At 36.5% G+C, this 17,773-nt stretch overlaps 1 protein-coding gene across 1 annotated transcript in view; it reads right to left on the reverse strand.

The window, feature by feature from the left end:
* Window positions 1-3,739: 3,739 nt before the first annotated feature.
* Window positions 3,740-17,773, reverse strand: part of SLC17A6 (solute carrier family 17 member 6) — a 40,523-nt gene continuing 26,489 nt past the window's right edge. The window contains exons 7-12 of the mRNA XM_066364316.1: window positions 15,918-16,060; window positions 11,456-11,605; window positions 7,725-7,857; window positions 7,228-7,338; window positions 6,628-6,755; window positions 3,740-5,768 (exon numbers count right to left, since the gene is read on the reverse strand). Of these exons, the coding sequence (XP_066220413.1) occupies window positions 5,433-5,768; window positions 6,628-6,755; window positions 7,228-7,338; window positions 7,725-7,857; window positions 11,456-11,605; window positions 15,918-16,060 (1,001 nt within the window). The 3' untranslated portion in view covers window positions 3,740-5,432. The remainder of the gene's footprint in view (window positions 5,769-6,627; window positions 6,756-7,227; window positions 7,339-7,724; window positions 7,858-11,455; window positions 11,606-15,917; window positions 16,061-17,773) is intronic.

Below are 17,773 nucleotides of genomic sequence, written 5' to 3' on the forward strand. Positions count from 1 at the left end.
ATGTCCATCTGTGTGGCCTGACTGGGCAGCTAGGCATGCTGCAAACATCTCAGACACGGGGCTGGAGGTTACAGTCCATGATAGTAGAAACTGGATGTGTTTTCTCAACACTATGTGCCCATGGATTTATGCCATATTATTGAGTGAATACATGAATTAGCAAATGAAACCCAGAAAAGCCAATAGCCAGTAGTACTCTCTGTAGACGAACACAATAGTAAACTATAGATAGTAACTTAATATCAGTCATCATTATAAGTGTTCAAGGTATATACATGTGACTTTGAGTTTCCCTGAAAGATCCACCCATACAGAAGGAGAAAGAGAAAAGGGAGCAAAGAAGAAATGTTCATAAGTAAGGTATTGGATAAATAAATATAGCTCCTGGTATATAATAGAATATTAGATGACAGCACTCTGTTACTCAAATAGGAGAAGTAGGTTGCAATAACAGATCAAGTAGGATTTCAAATTTGCAAATTACAAAGTATATGTACATTTTCTATATATGTGTTTTTATAGAAACCATTCTAGAACTCTTTCAACAGTGGTCATGTCTTCATATCAAATTATGATTACCGGTTTTATTCTTTTCAATGCTGTTCTTTACCAAATATAGGTCCCCTCTTGTCCTGTACTACCTTTATAATCAGAAGAGTAATAAAGTGATTTAAAAGTGAAAATAAATTACTCTCTTGCTGTGGCCAGATAGTCGTTTTCTTGTAACAACCCCTCCTGGGAAATCTTTAGGAAGCAATTTACACTTTAATCCAGTCCCCTTATTTGGAAAATAGAAATACTAACATTAATATGTGGCCTTTCAATTTTACAAAACAGATGTGTGAATGAAATGGGGTAATGCACGGAAAAGCATTTTGCAAGTTGCAAAATACTAGAAACATATAATGAACAAATGGGGGTGGGCACTGGGAAGAGGGGGGAAATGTGGTAAAGGGGAGGAAAAGACAGAGAAGGGACGATGACTTTGCACCATTGAGATCAGAAAAAATGAGTATAGCCAATGGTAATATTATGAGAAATCATTAGAGAAATTTCCTCATAGAAATCATGTTTGTGTTATAGAATTAGGGAAATTATATGGTGTTAAATTCATAACATTTCATTTTTGCTGTCAAGTTATGCAAAGATGGCATATGAACCTCCTTAGGCTTGGTCTCTGGCCATTATTTCTTTTATTTTTCAATTTTTTTACTTGGTGATTGATTTTAGTGAGAGAGGAAAGGAGAGAGAGACAAGAACATCAATCTGTTCCTGTATGTGCCCTGACAGGAGATCAAACCACCAACCTCTGTGCTTCAGGACGAAGCTCTTAACCAACCGAGCTATCCAGCCAGGGCTCTGTTATTTCTTTATGCAGAGGAATGCAGAAAGAGAAAATACACCTTCTCACCTCACCCAGAGCTCATCTCCCTCCAGCCCACCCACCACACACACACTTAGGTTATGTGAGTGGTTGAGTGGTGGATATGGGGAGGTAGGTGGTTGAAGCAATAAATAGTTTTTAAGGCCCTGGCTGGTTGGCTCAGTGATAGAGCGTTGGCCTGGCATGCAGGAGTCCCGGGTTTGATTCTCGACCAGGGCAGACAGGAGAAGCGCCCATCTGCTTCTCCACCCCTCCCCCTCTCCTTTCTCTCTGTCTCTCTCTTCCCCTCCTGCAGCCAAGGCTCCATTGGAGCAAAGTTGGCCCGGGTGCTGAGGATGGCTCTGTGGCCACTGCCTCAGGTGCTAGAATGGCTCTGGTTGCAACAGAGCAATGCCCCAGATGGGCAGAGCATCGCCCCCTGGTGGGAGTGCTGGGTGGATCCCAGTCAGGCACATGCAGGAGTCTGACTGCCTCCCCGTTTCCAACTTCAGAAAAATACAAAATAAATAAATAAATAAATAAATAAATAAATAAATAAATAAATAGTTCTTAACTAATTCCTTAAATAAAGACCTGGTGTTGCCTGACCAGGCAGTGGTGCAGTGGATAGAGCATTGGACTGGGATGCGAAAGACCCAGGTTTGAGACCCCAAGGCCACCAGTTTGAGCATGGGCTCATCTGGTTTGAGCAAAAGCTCACCAGTGTGGACCCAGTGTGTCACTGGCTCGAGCAAGGGGTTACTCAGTCTGCTATTACTCAGTCTGTGTCAAGGCACATATGAGAAAGCAATCAATGAACAACTAAGGTGTTGCAACGAAAAACTGATGATTGATGCTTCTAATCTCTCTCTGTTCCTGTCTGTCTAACCCTCTCTCTGACTCTCTCTGTTGCTGTAAAAAAAATAAATAAAAAAAATAAAGACTTGGTGTAAAAAGAAAATAAAAACAAAAATATGGCTTATCATAACAATTTCTTTCCATATCCATAGCATCCTCTGTGTCCTCTTGTTTTGTTGTTTTTTGTTTTGTTTTGTTTTTTAGAGAGAGAGAGAAAGAGGGGGGAGGAGTGGGAAGCATCAACTTGCAGTAGTTGCTTCCCATATGTGCCTTGACCAGGCAAGCCCAGAGTATTGAACCAGCGAACTCAGCATTCCAGGTCAACGCTTTATCCACTGCGCCACCACAGGTCAGGCCTCTGTGTCCTCTTGATTAAGTCAGTTGCTCTATTGGCCTTCAGTGTCCTCACTTGTTAAATAAGAGGTATCAACTAAATCATCTCATACACCCCTATGAGCAGTAAAGTTCTGAGTTCTCTGATTCCAAAGCTATTTAGTTATAATCTCCCCTTTTTCCATATCGATAAAGTAAGAAATCTGAGCTAAGTAGTCGCCTTTCAGCTTCAGTTTCTTCATTTGTAATCTGGAATTAAAAGATTTTCTACTTTGGACAGTCATCATGGAGTTACATGAATGCTCGCTGAAAATGATTGGGGCAGTGCCCAGGACAAAGTATGTGTGCAATCAAAATTAGGTATTATCGTCCCTGGCCAGTTGGCTCAGTGGTAGAGCGTCGGCCTGGCATGCGGAAGAAAGTCCCGGGTTCGATTTCCGGCCAGGGCACGCAGGAGAAGCGCCCATCTGCTTCTCCACCCCCCCCCTCTCCTTCCTCTCTGTCTCTCTCTTCCCCTCCCGCAGCCGAGGCTCCATTGGAGCAAAGATGGCCCGGGCGCTGGGGATGGCTTCTTGGCCTCTGCCCCAGGCACTAGAGTGGCTCTGGTCACAACAGAGCGACGCTCCGGAGGGGCAGAGCATCGCCCCCTGGTGGGCATGCCGGATGGATCCCGGTTGGGCGAATGCGGGAGTCTGTCTGACTGTCTCTCCCCGTTTCCAGCTTCAGAAAAATAAAAAAAAAAAAAAAAAAAAAAAAAAAAAAAAGGTATTATCATTGACCTGACAAGTTTTGAGTTCTTTCCTACTTTTTTTTTTTTTTTTTTGGTTAACAGAAGGTGTGGAAGACGGTCATTGAAAGCTAGAGTTGACTCACAGACCTATTTCTTAATATAAAACTCTGTCCAGAATCATATCTCAAAAAATCTAAAAATGCCATGTTTTTCCATTAAATCTCAAGTGGCTAAAAAAAAAATGTTATTTTTGAGGCTAGATTTGGCTTCCTTGGATCATATACAAGCTAATTTCACATTAAAGCTACAATTTAAATAAAATAAACTCAAATTAATGTATTTTTTTACAAAAGGATAAATAGAGCATTTTATTAACACTTTTTTTTTTGCAGCAACAAAATGATAGTCCACATCTTTCATTCAACACAACAGAATCTATAATCACATTACATCACTTTGAGACACAAAGCAAAAGATATTTTTATTTTCTTGAAGTCAAGGATGGTTTGCATTTTTAAAACAAATTTTATGTTTTATATTTGCAGTAGCAGGGCCTCCAGTCACTAGCACAATACAATGAACAGATCAAATATCCAGAATAGACAATTAAATACACCAATAATATTCTGAGTTGAACTGGGAAATGCATCATTATCATTTTAGAATGTTAAAAAGAGGTCTGATGTTAATTTTTTTTAAAAAAAAGAAATCATTCCAACCCCCCCCCAAAAAAAAAGCTACCACAAGCAAAATAAAGATAATATACAGACAGGAAACTGTATGCATTACACTCATTGCTTTGTACACAAATGTTGCAATTCCTGTTGAGTTGCATTAAGAAGTGACAAGCAAAATGCCTCTGCCCCATCTAAAATTCTATGACTCTATGAAAGTAGAAATTGCAGTCCCCTAACCCAACATTAGGTGTATGCTATTTTCGTATGTGTGTGAAGACTGTTCATTATGTTTCTGTGTATGGATATGTATAAGATATACAGGTATATATAGATACAATTTTAATATAATTTACTGTCCTACATAAGACAAATATATTTTAAATGGGATTTTAAATAATAAAATTATCTACTTACAATCTCTCTATTAAATTTTTCTTTTTATATTATATATAGCTCTGTGGCACAAGTTTTATATAATATTTAATTATTAAGGAAGAAGAATATCTAAATTATTTTCTATTTCTTTTGTTGTTAATATTGCATTTTCAGGGCTCTGTTGCCATAGTAAGGTTCTTATTAGATTCTTTATGGTGTGTGCATCTCTTTTTTTTTTTTCTAATGCAAGTTACAACCTGTACAAAGTTGTAATAAAAAATACATTGAAGTCTTTTAAATATTTTTTTGCAAAAATCAAGTGATATGCTACATGAAAAGTCAGATTTATTAAAATGTGAAGTGTTTATACTGTTAGGTAAGTGAATGGAAGAACATGAAGCATACCCCTCATTTTAAAGGTTCTCCTTCACAGATATGTAAGTGCCCAAGCACATCATACAAAACACTGCAAGCCATTCCTCTGATAACCAACAAAATATTCCACATTCTGCAATAACAACAATTATTCAATACGCCTTGCTAGTTGCTAGCCCACAATATTCTTCTCTAATTGAGAGATATCCCAACTTCATGATTTACACTCGCTAAATGTTGTCAACATCTGATGCCGCCAACATGACATTACCTTTTTTTTTTTTAAACAGGACTTCTGCATGAGATTTTGCAATACAGTGTAACAAATATATAAGTGCATTTTACATGATCAAGTAGCTTTGGCGTCCTAATCTTTGTAGGATGAAATGTGCCAACTGTTTTAGTTGTGCTTTATTATATGGTGATGAGTTTTAGCTCAGATGATTCCAAGGAATAACTACTTGACTCTACAGTTTTTGATCAGTCAGCCTTTAACTCACGAATGTAAGAATAAATGACCCGAATGGAAATAATGGAATTTCACAACTTCTACAGATTGCACTTGATGGTAACTTCATGAGTTTGTTTTGATTTCATTTTCGTAGCAAGACTTGCCTGGTTGATATGTTTACATGTTTACACCATATTATTTTTAAAATTGTTGTGCAATCACAATTAAGTTAATCACAAACACTAAAAATAAATCCAGCAATTAGCTTTGTTATGAGTACTCATCTCGGTCCTTATAGGTATATGAGTCTTGTCCTTCTTCTTGTACAAATTCCTCTTTCTTTTCCCAACCATTGGGCCAACCTCCATTGGCCTGTGTTGTGGCACCATAAGACTTGGTGGTACCATAATTTATATAATTTTGCGTAATGTCCCCAGTTTCTTCATCAAGTTCATCTTCATGGATAAACCCACATTTTTCTTCACTTGTTTCCTCAGGGTCTGCCCAGGGTTGCTTCTCTCCTGAGGCAAATATTGCATAAAATATAACTCCGCCATAATGGACGAGGGCAGCGATCAGGAAGACATACTGCCACTCCTCACGTGACTGCAGTGACAAAAGTGGCACTGTGAGAATAAGCTCCCCATGTTGGAAACATCTTCTCTAAATGCTCTACCATTGAATTTTTCATAAATGCTAGCTTCTGGGGAAAATCCCCCTTTTGATTGTATAAATATTTTGATTATACAAATCCTGTGACAGAAATGTTCTATAATGCTGTAACTTTCAGTTTTTTAAAAAAATTTAAACCTAATATTCTGAAATAAAACTCCAAATATATCTGTGGTCTACTATTTTTTTTAATATTGATAATTGATTTACTTACTTTTCTTCCACTCCTTTTCTCTGTCTGTCTCTCTCTTTCTCTCTGTCTCCCTTCCTCCCTCCCTCCTTCCCTCCCTCCCTCCTTTCCTTCCCCCCCTTCCTTCCTTCCTTCCTTCCTTCCTTCCTTCCTTCCTTCCTTCCTTCCTTCCTTCCTTCCTTTATTCTTTCTTTCATTCTAGTAAACCATAATTTTGAAGCTCTACATAGAAGAACTAATAGTTCAAAATTATACCCTTTCACTGATAATGGCAGGGAAGTCTGAACTGAGGTTTATAAATAAAGCTCAGAAGATTCATGCATGCTTATTCTAATAAGCTAGGAGCAAAAGGTTTTATTTCTTCTTAACTACATCAGGGATATCAGAAATTTTAAAAGGTGTTGAGAAGCATGTTGCTTATTGGTTGGGAAAGAGGGCTCACTCAGTTCTTATAGAGATGTTTCTTCTGGGCCTCAATCAATTCTCTTACTCAGAGTGTGGTGAGCGGACCAGAAAGGAAATGTCAAAGAGATTATATCAACCCTTTCCCCAACCACAGGAGAGAATCTTCTATAACCGAACATCTATTTGGTTTCATCTTACCTTATTCTTCGTCATTGCACCAACAATAATAGGGCAGACCATTCCTGACAATGTGCCAACGCCATTTGAAATGCCCATTAAGATACTGGCATATCTTGGAGCAATATCCAAGTGGTTAACATTGAAACCTGAAATGCACACATAAGCATTGACTCAGAGACTCCCAAACCTCTTAGAAGCAAGTGCCTATAGAATATATCATACTCACTACTCTTCTTAAAAATGCTAGGTACACAGCAGGTGCTTAATAACTACTTTTTGACAACTTAGCTCAGGGATATAATGAAAATAAAATGAAGTATAATTTCTTATCTTATACTTAGTATGTAATGTCCACTCCACAGAGGGAAAGAGGCATGTTCTCTTAATCAAATAAATAAATAAGAGTAAGCTGGGAGAAAATGAATAGTAAATAATGATTTACTAATGTTTTTATTATTTTATAATTTAATTTTTGAGAAAATATGTTGAGTAAACTTTCTCAACAGTCAAAATATTTAAAAAAGAAAGTAGAGTATATGCAGATAACTAGATAGATTATCTTATTATCACCAGCCAAAATCAGATATCACAAGTACAAATTTTAAAAATGTATATTACCAGATATAGCAAATCCGCTGAATCCCACTGCAAGGACCAAGAATGAAATAGCTACCCCTCTCGTGTGAGAGTAGCCAACAACCAGCAGCAGGGTTGCCTCCATGCCAAAACCTTCAGAATCAAACATATGAAAACACTTCAGAAATTTCTGTAAATAATACCAATGAGCCAAAACTGCTAAAAATTCCCTAGCAAACCACTTCTGACAGTCAATCTTAAAAATAATAATAATTTGTACACAAAGATACTGAAACCATCCTGTGTTTTAATAAAAGCACCAAAAACAACCTTAAGTTTCCATGGTGGGAAGGGTCAAGTTAGTTATGCAGTTATTTAAAATTAGAAGTTATAAAAATCTAAAGTAAGATGAGAAAATGATAATAAATGAGCAATGAAGAGACAGATTTAACTACATAGCTGATATGTATAGAAAAAGTTACTTATGTAGAGAACTTTGTGAAAAAAATATGTTCTCTAAACATAACTTACGTACTTACCGCCACAATTCATAATCTTTCTTACAGTAGTAGTCGAAAGAATTTGCTTGCTCCTTAGAAAGTCTGCGATCTGCCCTCCAATAGGCACAATAATTGTCATTACTAAGTGTGGCACAGCGGACAGCATGCCAACCTGATGAAAACCAAGATGGAAGAAATATATGTGATCATAACTAATGTGAACAATTTAATGGTCCTGGTTTTCTGAACCCATCGTGAGCTCTTCATGGACAAAGGCAGAAAGAATACTGCCTCCAAATGACCGCTTATTCATTTCTAGAATGAGTAGTAAGTAACTTCTATAGAATAAACGAGAAAAGTTAAGAAATTTTACTTTGATCCTTTTTATGTTCTAAAAGAGAGTACTTTTTTTCCTGAGCTATGAGTCAGGAAATTTTGAGTTTATGAATAAACTATCCTGAATCTTATCACAGAGTGATGCATACTTATGTGCCCACTTTATATTCTTAAGTATGTTTGCAAAAATGTATCATTAGTGGGGGAGGTGGCAGGGGAAAAGAGAGAGACAGAGATAGAAACAGAGCCAGAGGGAGGAGAAATACATTTGACAAAACCCCGAAGAGGCTGCATTTTAAATTTGTTTTTATTTCATAACAAGGCTAACAACCTTTATTACACTTTAAATATATATCTTTTATGAGATTTATATTCAGTTTCTATAAATTAAGAGACCAGAAGATATAGATCAATTCTTCAATTTTAGAGACTTTTTATGTCAAATTTGGTCATGTTGATGTACAGGGAATATAGTTTCTATGCAATCTAAAATCTAGCACTTCGGGCCCTGGCCGGTGGCTCAGTGATAGAGCGTCGGCCTGGCGTGCAGGAGTCTCGGGTTCGATTCCCGGCCAGGGCACACAGGGGAGGCACCCATCTGCTTCTCCACCCCTCCCCCTCTCCTTCCTCTCTGTCTCTCTCTTCCCCTCCCGCAGTCAAGGCTCCATTGGAGCAAGGTTGGCCTGGGCGCTGGGGATGGCTCTGTGGACTCTGCCTCAGGTGCTAGAATGGCTCTGGGTGCAACAGAGCAATGCCCCAGATGGGCAGAGCATCGCCCCCTGGTGGGCATGCCGATGGATCTCGGTCGGGTGCATGCAGGAGTCTGTCTGACTGCCTCCCCATTTCCAACTTCAGAAAAATACAAAAAAAAAAAAATCTAGCACTTCGGTATCAGTTCAACATACATTTTTTTTTTTGACCAATAATTATGGGCAAGGCATTGTTCTCTAGGCATCGCAAAAGCAAAAATGCATTTTAATTGTGTATTATCACATACATGGATCTAGTAAAATTTAAATACAAACACATAAGGAGGTTTTTATTTTTTACTAAGTATAATTTGAATAACAGTTCCTGGCCAATTATAAGTGCTGGAGGAGTCTATTATTTGATGGAACTATGTCTTTCAAATTACATTATTGAAGGTTTGAGACCAATATTGTGGTTTATTTTACTATGGTGTATAGTACAGTGTTACAGTCATGAAGTTGGGTTGTTTTATGTTTTAATGGTGAATTGAGATAGAGAATGACTAAAATAGGTTAAATTTCTAAGCAATTTAATCCTCTATTTCACTTTAGAAGGAAGTGTTTTATATTATTATAGTTTATTGTAGAGCTTGGTTTCTGAACTATGGCAGCCTAGATTCAAAGCCCATGATCTATTTTGTCCATCAACTCATTTAAATGTTTTTCAGGTAAGTCAAGAGAATTTTTTTACCAGTATCATCAAAACCCTTAAGCCAATCTGTGTGTGTTGAATTTATCCACAAGTCTAGTTAAAAATGTAATATGTTAATCAAATCAACCCATCTGATTATAATAGTTAGTTTTGATAAAATATAATTGCTTTCACTAAAGCATTTTCAATTAATTGGAGCTCCAGGGCCAGAATGACCATATAGTTTCACTAACATCAGTTGGTTCCTTCACTCTCCCCCATGAGACCTGACTTTATTAATAGCCTCTCAGTGTCACATTTGTCCTAGATTGTGAAAATGGACTCACACCTCCAGCAGCCTTTGTTGAGAAGCGTAACACCTCTCAGAGCTCCCAAAGGCTACCCTGCAATGTTTGATCAGCTCCAGAGAGAAGAGCCTTGTCTAAAGCAGCCATTCTTCTCAGCAATGGAGGAAACAGTTTCCTTAGAAACAGGGATTACAAAAGAGCTCTCAGAATAGCTACTCCTAAACTCAGGTTTCCTTCAGTTTCAGGCCTCAGATAGCCTTTCAAGTGGAGACATCATATGAATAGCGAGCCCAGCTGGACTTATGTAATGACATGAAGAGAAATGGCAAGTCCATTGCCAGCACAGACAAGTGACATTCAGGACTCAAAAAAAGAAAAAAAAAGGCTCAACACAGAGATGGCATTCAACAAATACTTGCTAAATTCTTAAATTAATATGAGGTTTATCTGAATTTAAATGGCATAAAGAGCAAAGAAACATCAAAAGACCTGGGCTTACACTGGATTCTGTCATTTATTACCAACTTGGCTTCAGGCAATTTAAATACCATCCCTTGTTTCTGTTTCTACATCAGTTCAAGAGCAATGGTGATAGTTAACCCCTTGTTCAACCACACAAGGTTGTCCATGAATAGGAAAGGACCTTGTAAATTTTAAACCTTTATATAAAGTAAAATTATTATGTTTACTTTATTCTTATAGAAAATCTGAAAATAATTATATCTTTGTGGCTATGAAAACATGTCTTTAGTGTTTAGCATACTGTGCTGTAACTGGTAACATTTTTTTTTTTTTTGGTCAACACCACCAAGCTATGACCTCTTGAGGACAGCAACCATGTTCTTATTTCTGAATCTAACCCAAAAGTTCACAAATCATGTTCAACAAATGCTTGTCAAATGAGTACACTGCATAAACAATATACAAGAATGTTTTCAGATATTTTTTGTTCTCCTCAAATCTTTTAGCCAGACAGATTTCTGAGAGCAGTGAAGAAGAGTTAGATTGGTCATTACAGTTCCATCCTAATAAAATACTTTTGCATGCACTGGTACATTGTCTCTGATGTGACATGCAAAAAAAGTTATGTTTGATTGCAGAGAGAAGCTTTCTGTTCCAACTGAAATACCAGGTATGGAGCAGAGACTAGGTCAGTATTTTCTGTATTCCCTGCAAAAAAGAGCAGTTCCTTCCTTCCTTCCTTCCTTCCTTCCTTCCTTCCTTCCTTCCTTCCTTCCTTCCTTCCTTCCTTCCTTCCTTCCTTCCTCCCTCCCTCCCTCCCTCCCTCCCTCCCTCCCTCCCTCCCTTCCTTCCTTTTAGATTTTATTTATTTATTTTCAGAGACAGGGGAGGGAGGGAGAGAGAGGAAGAGAGAGAGAGAAATAGAGAGAGAGAGTGAGAGAGAGAGAGAAAGGGGAGAGAAGCGGGAAGCATCAACTCATAGTTGTTCCTTCCTGTATGTGCCTTGCCCGAGCAAGCCCAGGGTTTATAAACCAGCGACCTCAGCATTCCAGGTCAACACTTATACACTGCGTCACCACAGGTCAGGCATCAAAGAGCAGTTTCTAGCAGACATTTGAAGGCATTAGACGAACACCTTACTTACTCTTTTTTTCCCAGAGGTTATTTGTAGATTGTAAATAACTGACTCATGAAATTTAGAAGATAAAGTCTTGGCAAAGGAAATTAATATTCACTTAAATACAAAAATTATACACTAGTTAAATAAAGATCATTTTTACGTACCTTGCTGATCTCAAAGCCAAAGACTTCCTCAAAATATGCGGGCTGACTAATAAGCAATAAATAAAAAGTCCAGCTCCTGCAGAAGTTTGCGACGATTATTGCATAGACTGGCATAGATGTGAAAAATTTCCTCCATGGAGTCTTGAATTTCTAAAATCCCAAAAAGAGAGCCGTTCTGACCATTTAAAATATTTTCTAACGTACATGGGAATGATAGGTGCTTTGTATGTTCACGACGGGTATGTTGGGGTATGAGTGAGAGGTAGGCAAGAAGTGATGAATCATTCACTGCAACAGTCCACTTCATCTTAGCTGCATGAATAATCATTGTGTGTGGGGGAATATCAGCCACTTATTCTGATTAAATTATTTCAGTATTGGGAATACACAAAATTCCAAATTTATATAGAACTAATTCCAAAATCATAGATCTCAGTTTCCAAGAATTGTTTTTAGTTAGTTTTTTTTTCTTTTTTAACAGTGATAGAACATGCTTCAGCTAAATCTCATGGCCAAATCAATGATCTTGTTGGCATCCAAAATATTTTATCTAGAATATTGAAAATTCAATGTCCTTAAAAAAATAACAATAAGAAAAATTAAGAATATAATAATCTAGACCCTATCTAACTGCAATGATACTGCTACCTTATCTTGATTACCAACGAATGTCAGTATAAATTCTGTGTCACTGGAGTGTAAGGCTCTATAAAACTCACATGGTATACATCTGGTTAAAGCATTTGGTGACTCTGCACACCATGGGCATAATTACAGTCATGTGTTGCATTACAACGTTTTTGTCAATGGTGCACCATATATATATATTATGGTAGTCTTATAAGATTGTAATGGAGCAAAAAATTCCTATTGTCGAGGGATGCTGTAGCTATCCTAATGTCATAGCTCAACACACTAGTCGTATGTTTGCACTTATGCTGGTGTAAACAAACCTACTGCACTGCCAGACATATAAAAGCACAGCACATACAATTACAGTAGTAGGTTATGTCATCTAAGTTTGTGTAAGTGCACTCTACACGAGTGTTCGCACAGTGACTACATCACCCAATGTCAAGACATTCAAAATTAACAACCTAAATATGGTTGGCTTTTCTTATGACACCCATTAAAAATTACACTCAGTATACTTAAAGACCCTGTACATGCCCAAATATAAAACAAGTATCTTTCTCCCAAACTAATTTTTATTTGACTTAAACATCTCTCATGTTTCCAAACACTTTTTCAATTACTTCATTGGAAGAAACAATAGCCTAAAATAATTTTGTTTAATGCTAGCTTGATATCCTTGACCTGACCAAGTTAGTAAGAGAGGAGGCACTCATTTGTTGGATATAAAAATGAAAGCAACAAATGAACAAACAATACAAAGAAACATATACCAAAACCCATAGACACAGACAATAGTATGGTGGGCATGGTGGTTACCAGAAGGAAGGAGGTGGGGGGTAGTGAAGGGTACAGGGAGTAGAGAGCATGGTGGCAAAAGAAGACTTGACTTTGGGTGGTAAACAATGCAATATACAGATGATGTATTATAGAAATGCAGTCTTGAAACCTATATAATTTTCTTAATCAGTGTCACCCCAATAAATTTAATACAAATAAAAGTGTTAAAAGAGGAAGCAAACTTTTTTTACACAGATTTAATAATTATTTTTGGATATAGAGCTTCATCATTGCCATTATTGATTATGATTCTATTTGATCCTTTTAAATATCACTTTAAAAGTAATATTATAGAAAATTATACTGTGGTGATCACAAATATATATAAATAAAAAAGAAACGATACAAAAGCCTGTCCTACTAATATATGAGTTCTATGGTTTTGAATAAAAATTTCAGGTGACAGTATCATAGGTGGGTTCAAAAAGTACAGGAGTTTTGTTTTTTTTTTTCCTTTAATTTAGTATGTTCTGGAGAAATGGTGCCAGATGAATATACTTATTCACTGATAATAAAAATGGTCTAATAAGGAACATCTGCATTATGAGTTTCTGTTTAAGAAATAACTTTAAAATATTATTAGAAGGAAATTACTTTTTCCTGCTGGACTTGTATTTCTTTTATTTACAACAGGATTATCACCACTAAAAACTCTATTCTTCAGGTTGCAAAACACTTTATCAAATATGAGAGAAAAGTGTCTAATTTTATACCTTAAAAATTGTTGGGCACTGCAGGAGGCTTTATGTATTCTGATAACACTCAACAGACTAAATTGGCTGTTTGCTTTACAAGTGTATTTAGTTTATATAAATTCAGCAAGTACAAGTATATTTAGTTTATATAAATTCAGCAAGCTGTTTGCTTATGGTTTTGTGCATTATTCTATATGTATCTTAGAATTGATTAATTTTTTTTTTAAAAAAGAGAAATTTAAGACATATAGTCAGATGCAATATGTGTGATCTTTAATTGGATCCAAACTTAAAACAAATAGCTACAAAAGACATATAAATATAGACCAGGTATTAGAATTTGAACTGGATATTAGAAGTTTGACTACCGAGGTATGAAATAATGTTAGGGAATTATTTTTTTTGTGTGTTAATTATGGTGACCGCATTTAGCTCATGAAGGAGAATATTCTTATTTTCCTAGCAATACATATGAGATATTTGTGGGTCAACATTTAGCTTATCTAATTCACTTTGAAATTATTTAGCAAAAAAATATATAGTGAAATAAATCAGGCAAGATATTAACAACTGTTGGATCTATGTAGTGGATATATGGAAGTTTCTGTTACTGTTTTTTGTATAATAAATTTATTCACAATGGGAAAGTTCAAAATAAGAAATGAGTTCTATTCCCACCTGATATCATTTTGAAAAATTTACTTTGAAGCTAAATGAAAGTATAAAATATCAAGACATAAAATATTATGTTTAGAAAAGCAGTAAGGTATAGAATATGGGGATTTTGAGGTTATTTATGCTTTTTATCTACCCACTGGCTGTTCCTTTTGGGGTCATTTTAGAAATTGGTTTTTATTTTGACAATATTTTAGATTGTTTTAAAAATTTTATGCCTGATCTAGACACACAGCATCTGAATAACTATAACTAACGAAGATATAGGCTGATTGGGTTGTTCTTGGCTAGATACTCAGTTAAATTTTGAACTCACTTAAGATCAGCCTATATTTAGCTTCTGCTCACAGCCACCATGGTTGGTGGGCACCAGAGCACACTGCCAACACCCCCCCACACACACATCACCATTTGTCTTTTGAATAATCACCATTGGAAAGAAATGATGGATCCATTTACAGAAGGAAACAGGAAGGGCAAAGTCTAATGCCAGTCTATTCAGCTCATGGGAAAACTATAATCTGAGGATTATTTTTAAGTACTGGAATTTAACTGCTAAATGCTATCTAATATGGAATTTTTCTGACTCATTAAAGGTCAAGAGACATATCATCAGCAACAAAGGGTGACAGACCTTGTTACCTAGGATGTAATGTCAGAGACAGGCTTCTCTAATAAATGAGGTTAGAGGAGGAAAACTGGAACAAAATACATTTAGAATGTGGAGAGGAGCCTTTTTAAAGAAAAAAAAGAAACAAATTTATAAGGGGCATTGTTTCCCTAGCCAGTGAGTGCTACCTTCCAACTCTTAGCATAAGGAAATTAAGTTACTGATTAAGTGCTGAATTACTGACTCTATCTAAATAGATTACTTTTGTTTACCAGTTTTTTAAAGTATTATATGGCAATTTGCTACTTACTATTTATGATATATTAATGTCATATGGACTAAAATATTTGCATTATTGACATAGAAATGCATTTCATTCAGGTTGATTCTATCCAAGCAATCAAATCAGAATCAGAAAAAAATGGTTTTGCTACATTATCTTTATAATACTTGATTTTCACAATAATAATCCTGAAAACAATAACATTTTATCAATAAAAGAATTATATTATATTAAGAATATTTTTCACATCAGTTATCTGTCATTGGCATTCTACTGCTGTAGTATTTACTAAACCACATCTAATATAAATACACCCGAATAAAACCTACATTTAGACTATTTGGTGAACAAAAAAAAACAACCTTTTCCATGACTGTATTTGGTGATTTGGTATTTTCTACAATCTAAAATTAACTATTGGATGAAATTGTTTAAATTATGGACCGTATTAAACTGTTTTTAAAAATACTGACTTAGGTTTACAGTCATGGCTATACCACAGGGCAGATTCAAAGATGCTGAACAAAGAAAAAGAAAAAAGTACAGATGGAAGAAGTAGCAATAATTCCTAAGTAAGGCAAGGAATATAGATGAAGTAATAAAAACTATCATGATTGAAACCAAGTTAGTTTTGTTGAATAGGAACTTATAGACTAATTTTGGTTGGTTGAAGGGAGATGAGATGGAGAATAAGAATAGAAATATACACCATAATAAAATTCTTACTTCCATTGCACCTAAAAGATTTGCACTCTCTCCAATGCTTTCTTCTATGTACCTACGTTCTTCATCTGTAATAGTAGGATGCTTTGCAGGACTCTCATAAGACACCAAAAGCCAAAACATGTACCAGATCATCCCAAAGCTTCCTGCAAGCAAGAGTTCAAAAGGGGAAGTCAAAGAAACCCATTAAAAATATTCCTATTCAACAGTCATTTGCTGGAATATGACTACAAAAATCTTGTGACAAATACATTCTATAAAATGTGAATTCGAGTTTGTTTCTACAACTGACTTTAGCCATCTTCTCTTGTTTTTTGCCAGCAAACTTCAATCTTACTGAAGTCTGGTCCTGTATTCCTCCCTTTGTCTCTGTAAATATGCTGACACACAAGAAACTCACAATAAATAATTTTGAATGGTGTGGTTTGGAACACATTCATACATCCCACAAATATTTAATGAGCAGTTACTTTTCTGGACACTCTGTTAAGTGAGAGAAATATGAACAAGACAAAATTCCTGTCCTCAAAGAATTGTATGGCCCTGGCTGGTTGGCTCAGGGGCAGAGCATTAGCCTGGCATAAGGAAGTCCTGGGTTCAAATCCCAGTCAGGGCACATAGGAAAAGCGACCATCTGCTTCTCCACCCCTCCCCATCCTCCTTCTCTCTCTCTCTCTCTCTCTCTCTCTCTTTTTCCCCCCTAAAGCCATGACTCAAATGGGTTCCAGCAATTTGACCCCAGTCACTGAGAATAGCTCATGGCCTGCCTCAGGCACTAAAATAGCTCAGTTGCTGATGTGCAGAGTATTGCCCAGGATGGGGCTTGCTGGGTGTATGTATCCCAGTGGTGTTGGGGGTGGGGGTGAGGGCATGCGGGAGTCTGTGTCTACCTCCCCACCTCTCACTGAATAAAAAAAAAAATTACAAGGAGTTAATTCTTTTGTTATTAGCCTGTCTTGAATATATAAGAGTGGTCTACATTTCCAGAGAAAATAAATGCTCCTTTACCTCTCCTGATAGCACTTCCAGATCTAGTCAACAGACTATTAAGTAAAATCCAGGAAATTATTTTAGCTTGAGTGGCTATTGTACATTTAAAAAATGGGCTTCTGTAATTATGTAGTAACATCTCCCACTTTAAGTGGCTGTATCCACATTTTCTCCAGTCCATGCTACTGTCTAGTGATCATTTTGGAGGCAGATGAAAGTTATAAATTTCAGTACAATAAACTGCTTGCCAGTTCTCTTCGTCCCCTTCTTTATTTAGCACTCTCTCCAGTAAAATGGGCCCTTATTGTGCAATATGAATCGGGAAGCATTAATTAGAGAAATTACCGTATTTTCCCATGTATAAGATGCACCTTTTGTCAAAAAATTTGAGCTCTAAAAACTGGGTGCGTCTTATACAGTGGTTGTAGATTCTTCTTATTTGCATTTCCTGGGGGGTTTTTTGCACTTGTTTTTGCGCTCATTGTTGAAGACAGTGATTCGTCATCAGATTCAGATGAGGACAGCTAATGGATAGGAGTTTTGACAGTGGTGAGGAGTTGTATAAATTTTATGATGAATAAAACTTGAGTTCAATAATTTTATGTAATACATGGTTGTTTTTTTTTCAAATTTCGGGCCCCCAAATTAAGGCGTGTCTCATACATGGGAGCATCTTAGACATGGGGGAATACGGTATTTCAAGTGATTTATTGTTCTTTCCCAGCAGCTGGTCATTTCCCTTTTCCTCATACTGTCCTTTCTCCCTTGGGTGACAATCTAAAGGTCCCTGATCGCCCCAATACCTATTTATTTTTTTGCTTGCCCAGTCTCTAAGAAGGATTCCATAATGCCATAGTTTCTGATGTGCC

This window comes from Saccopteryx leptura, chromosome 1 (genome assembly GCF_036850995.1).
Source record: "Saccopteryx leptura isolate mSacLep1 chromosome 1, mSacLep1_pri_phased_curated, whole genome shotgun sequence".
In the NCBI taxonomy this organism is placed as follows: Eukaryota; Metazoa; Chordata; class Mammalia; order Chiroptera; family Emballonuridae; genus Saccopteryx; species Saccopteryx leptura.